The sequence below is a fragment of the Mchenga conophoros genome, linkage group LG20, assembly GCF_057382185.1.
Source record: "Mchenga conophoros isolate Kocher_MC1m ecotype Shallow Benthic linkage group LG20, M_conophoros_male_GT1.1, whole genome shotgun sequence".
In the NCBI taxonomy this organism is placed as follows: Eukaryota; Metazoa; Chordata; class Actinopteri; order Cichliformes; family Cichlidae; genus Mchenga; species Mchenga conophoros.
The window spans coordinates 32,334,799-32,340,651 of NC_140545.1; the positions used below are offsets into that span (position 1 = coordinate 32,334,799).

At 38.3% G+C, this 5,853-nt stretch overlaps 1 protein-coding gene across 1 annotated transcript; it reads right to left on the reverse strand.

Annotated features, from left to right (window-relative positions):
- Positions 1–853: 853 nt before the first annotated feature.
- slc48a1a (solute carrier family 48 member 1a) lies at positions 854–4,339 on the reverse strand. The gene is made up of 3 exons (XM_085260326.1): positions 3,622–4,339; positions 2,905–3,072; positions 854–2,741 (listed from the first exon to the last, which is right to left on the reverse strand). The coding sequence occupies exons 1-3, from the start codon at positions 3,749–3,751 to the stop codon at positions 2,605–2,607; spliced, it is 435 nt and encodes a 144-aa protein (XP_085116452.1). The 5' UTR covers positions 3,752–4,339; the 3' UTR covers positions 854–2,604.
- Between the last annotated feature and the right edge of the window lie 1,514 nt (positions 4,340–5,853).

The window sequence follows — 5,853 nt, forward strand, 5'->3', positions numbered from 1 at the left end:
TGTCCGTCCATCCACAATCAAACCAGTCATGCTGAACAATGTTACCAGAAAAATAATGTTCTCCATGGCATCTCCTGACCTTTTAACATCTGGTCTCATCTATTAAAAGTACAGGAACCAGTGCTGGACTCCCAATTCCGGTAATATTTGGCAATATACTAATCAGGCTCCACAGTGTCAGGCAGTGAGCACAGGGACCACTAGAGGGCGTTGGGCCTTCAAGCCACCCTCATGAAGACTGTGCCTCATTGTTTGGTCTGAAACATACACACCAGTGACCTGCCGGAGGCAATTTCATAGGGCTGCAGCAGTGCTCATCCCGTTTCTCCTTGTACAAAGAATCAGATACTGGTCTTGCTAATGAGTTAAAGGCCTTCTATTGCCCAGTCCAGCTCTCCTAGAGCTTACATTCTCCTCCATGCTTTGGAGACTTCCCTGACAAAGCGTTCTAGCAATGTCACACACTGATGTGCTGTCCTGGGAGAGTTGGACTACCTGTGCCGACTCATGATACCAGTAATGATGCTGACTCTAGCAAAATGCAAAACCAGTGAAAAAAGTCATCAGAAGAGATGAGGAAGGAAAAATGTCAGCTTCCATCTATAAAAACATTCCTGTTTGAAGGCTTGTCTCATTGTTGAATTTCACTAAAACAAATTAAATAAAACTGATTAACAATCCCTCTGCTACTTAACTGACCACATCAATGTCCTAGAAATTTAACTGACTTGATGGTATACTCTGACTGAAGTGTTCCTTTAATTTATTGAGCAGTGTAGTTAAATTGGTTAAACTTCTGATTGCCGAATGTGCCGTTTCATCAGTGTGCTACCGAGCAAGGACACAAGATGTAATTACCAATAAATGTATTTTAATAGGTTCAGTTTCTATATACATGTAGCATCCTGATATTCATACTTATCAACAGAAACACACAAACAAAAATACAACTTTACATATTTTATGGGAAAAGGGTAGACATAAGATAGAGCTGGAACTAAACCAATTACAAACCAGTTTAATTTGGCGAATACAAGTAATCCTGCTAACTGCAACAAAATGATACATACAAACACCTTCTTTTCACAAAAAGAGGGTGAGACAGACATGACAATGTGTAACACATGATTTTGTCCCATTGTATTAGAATTTGTGTGCAAAACAATGGCATCAATATCATAGACTAAAGTGCAATTATATAGTAGTTCCATTTGTGTTTTCTCTAAAAGAGGAATGCCAGACTTCAGATAACCTCTCGACATAAAATGAAAGTCTCCCTCTGGTGGAACAAAAAGAAAAGCACAAACTTCACCTGAAGGCATCGCCTTCAAGAATGAGAGAACAATAGAGCACTTCTTCCTTTCTTACAGAAGCATGAATGCTCTTAACATTTCACATGACAGAAAGCTTTCGATGAGAACACAAAACTTTATATCTGCAGCTAAATTTCCAAAAACATAGTTCAACGAATAAATTGACAATGACAGAAATGTTATGAGAACCAGTCATTTTCCAAACAAAAACTGTGAAAAGCTGAGAGTACTGTTTGTGAATGGTGCCAACAGTAGTAAAATGCTGCAAGTACTGGTGATACGTGGCTACATGTAGCAACATGTACATGGACTTGTAGGGGAAAAAATATAAAGAAGTGAGTGTATACATTTTTTCATGAGTCTGTATAAAACCAATGCCGCAGAGGATTTTCATCAAAAAGTAGGATGCACATAAAACATATTTAACTCATCTAAGACAGACATTTGTATCTGTACACAGAAGTGAAGGTGAACAAGTTTCAGTTAAGTTTATATAAACAAAACGTTCTCGATAATGTTGCCATTTTTGTTAGTGGACTGCAACAGCTTGATCTTTGTAGTAATGCTTCACACATAATGTTTAGTCGTGATACTAAAATAACAAGCGCCAATAGCAATAGCAGAGTAGTGCAGCAGAATAAAGAACTTGGTATTGAACAGTGGTATTGGTATTGTCTAGCAAATCCTGGACTATAATAACTATAAAACACTTCTCAAACATTAAGTCAGTGACTATCAGGAGATATGAGTATTCTGCAGTTGAGTGCTGACTGTTTGAGAGCTAATTTGGATGAAAACAATCACTCGCTGTCAAGCTAGTATAACTTTTAAGGTAAATGGTTTTAATTTTGGTTTCGATTTTATGGTTGAGTATTTTAACTTTCATTTGAAACACTAATCACTGGATTAAAAGCCTGTTATGGAGGGGATTTTCTGACTGTTTAAAAATGAAACAATCCAAAGATGTAGCTGTTTAAAACCACCTGCATGTCTCAAATGTCCTCCACAAATTCATTCAAAAGCAGCTGACGTTTTCAGAGGTTTACAATTTCTACAGGACTGTAGCACGTAGGCCATTAAAAGTGGGAGAACAGGTTACTATGCAAATACAGAGCTTGTTAAGCAAGTGCAGCAAATGCAGCACCATGTGATAAAAGTCTGATGATTTTTTTTTTTTTTTAATCTAGCCATGTCTGCTTTTCCTCTTCTTTATTATAAAAGCTCATTGTCCATCTCCCGCTGGCAGCCTAAAACCCCTTAAGTCCACCAAAGTCTTTAAAATGAGTACTGACTAAAAATCACTGAGGATGCTGATGTCCGCAAACTCCTGGCGGTAATTGTATGAGTAGTAGGCCAAGAGGGAAGACCATTTGAGGGTCAGAAAGCTCCACACACAGGAGAGGTAGAAGCTCTTCGGGTCAGTGAAAGCTGTGGGACAGAAAAAACAAGGTGGTTACTACTAGAGTCACAACAATCCTCACCTCTCTGAGTATTTGAATTGTCAGTCACTTATTTTAACATAAATGAACAACAATACAAAATTCATTAAAAAAAAAAAAAAAAAAAACAGGAACAGAAAAGACAAGATTACATTGCTTCTGTGCGATGGCCATAGTTAGGAAGATAATAAAGGCAGCCACAGCCAAAACTGAGAAGAATACTCCAACAGCGATGAAGAATCTAAGACCCTTGAGCCAGGTTCGCCAGTAGTCCTGACGGTACATGATGTGTGTGATGAGAGCCCAGAGCGCTAAAACTCCTGTCAAGACAGAAAAACACAGATTTCGATTGAGTATGATAACACTGCAGCCTGAAGACTACAGAAAACCACCACGTGACAGTAATTTATGGAAATTACAGTGTTGTAATAGAATGTAATAGACTACTCCCATACAAAACAAGAAAAGACTACTATTTTAGAAATTTTCTGCAAAAAAATGTGTTTTAAAACAAAATTTACATGATACTCAGAAATGCAAGTAAATCACTTAAATTACTCAATTATTGAAGTTAATTAAAAAAGAACAATACGGTTTTTCTACTTGAAAGATAAATAATTATAATTTAGCATTAAAAATATCATTACAATTTTTTTTTTAAAAATCATAATGTACCAATAATGCATTGTATCTTATAAAGATTTCAGTGACGGACTAAATTTTAAGAGTCGTTATATGATTATGGCGCTTAACTGTCCAGGCCTACATCGCGATTAGGATGCCTGACATGGCTAAATGCGCCGATATCCCGTGATAAAGTCATTAACTGTTTGCAGTGTTTTTAGTTAATGCTATGTGTTTCAACATACCTGACAGGCCTCCCATAGCCGCCGTCCATGGTTGTTTATATGCGATATTCCAGACCAAGAAAGCCGACAGTCCAAACACAGTACCAACAGTAGCATATCCTATTTTAATGTATATGTTGGTGACTCCCATGTTGGAATATTGCTACTGTTAGCCAACGTTAGCACCGTCGTCGAAGATAAAGGAGTATTTTTTTCCCTCAAAACAAACTATTATTAGGTTAAACCACAGCTTACTGCCACATTATGCAATACCCTAAGCTACAGGAAAAGGACGAAATGAATTTCCCCTCCGCTAAAGAGGACCCAGGGAGAGACCGACAGCTATCCCTGCTAGCAAAACTCTATTTCGAAATAGAGATCAGTCACTTCATGTGCCTTGTACGTAATACAAAGACGAAAATGGCGTTAAGATTTCCAGCTAGCAAGCAACATCAAAATAACAACAGACGAGCTTATCCGATGTACGCCGCAAAGATGTTAGGCTATCATCGAGAAAACAAAACCACCCCGGAGAGCTGCCTCTTCATCCGCAGAGGAAATATTTATTTCAGTAAAAAACTTTCGTTATTGGTCTTTACCTGCCACTCGCTGTTACACGACAAAGGACAAACAAATGAACTAGCATTGCTAGTTCAGGGAAAAAACGAATTTCTATGCTCTGTTTACAAAAATTTGCCATACTATCACCTCCCCTTTAAATATCTTTGTACAGAGGAAACCCCCTTCTTATCGACACACCGCCCCTAGTGGAGCAAAGAGAAACAGCATTTCTCTTAGACTTCTCTAATGGAGCTTTGTAGAATTAAATGTGTTGTGCAAAGTTGTAGGCACTGAAAACAAAATAGGAATTTATAAATTTTTAATTTGTTTATTAACTTCAACCCATTGCCTTTAGTGTTTGTGTGCGCTGCACTCTCTGGGACTTTTGTTTTGAGCACCTTAAAGACCTTTGCGCAACTATTCTGCAAATTTGAACAGCTTTAATGTATTATAATTTAACAAATGTCAGAGGTGATTTGTGAAAGAAGGACAAAACCAAGAGTGAAAGGGAGGGTTTACAAGATGACAGTGAGACCTGCAATGATGTATGGTTTGGAGACGGTGACACTAACAAAAAAGACAGGAGGCCAAGCTGGAGGGTGCAGAGCTTAAGATGCTAAGATTTTCACTGGGAGTCACCTGGATGGAGAGGATAAGAAATGAGGATATCAGCGGGAAAGTTTAGGTTCAACAGTTTGTGGACAAAGTTAGAGAGGCAAGGCTGGGTTGGACATGTGCAGAGGAGGAATATAGGGATATTTGAATATGAAGCTGGTAAGTAGGATGAAAAGATGAAGACTGCAGAGAAGGTTAATGGGTGTATTGAAAAAGTACATACAGGGGGCTGGGTTATCAGAAGAGAATGCTAGGAATAGGGGAAGATAATCCACCGTGGGGACCCCTGAAGGGAGCTCCGAAAGAAGAAGTGTCATGATTACTTGATCAGGTCTCTGAAGACAATTTTATGTCGAATGCTTGATGCTTGAATGCATGATGCTTGATCAGATGTACTTTTGATAAATAAGAATGTAAGCATCTAAAATCCCTATAACTTATACAGTGCTGTAGTGCTGTTCATACATTTGCATTTTGGTCACACACAAAAAACTAACTGACCTGAGATGAATTTTTAGTTTGTCTCTTTTCTTTCTGTTTAATGCATTAGAAGTTTATGAGTAAAATGTCAAATGTTTATGTGGTCATAAGGTCAGACAAATATATCACAGTATTTTCCTGCACAAATGGACATGTGTTAATGCAGCTGCACACAGAAAAGAATAACACCAAAGACTGTATTCAAAGTAAATCATGGCTCCTGGCTAACAGTGGCAGGCATGAAGCAGTTTTCCCATGGAAAAACATAATGTATTTATAATCTCACTATGAATGGAACAGTGATAAGGATGTATAGTAAAGCGTACTGACTTTTTTTCTCAGAAGCTGAGCCTCATAGATTTCCTGTGGTTGTCTGCAGCTCGTCTACAGTCGAGACTGTTAAACAAGAAAACCACATAACCTAGTTCTGATGAACTGCAATTCACATTGCTTAGATTCAAATTCTGTCTTCATATTCTCACATACATTGCCATGTATCAGTGCTGTACTAAGCCCATGCCCCCGGGCACTCTTTTCAGGACCAATCAGAAAGACACAGGAAGCTGTGTCCAGTAGCACTCCCCGTAACTCACATAA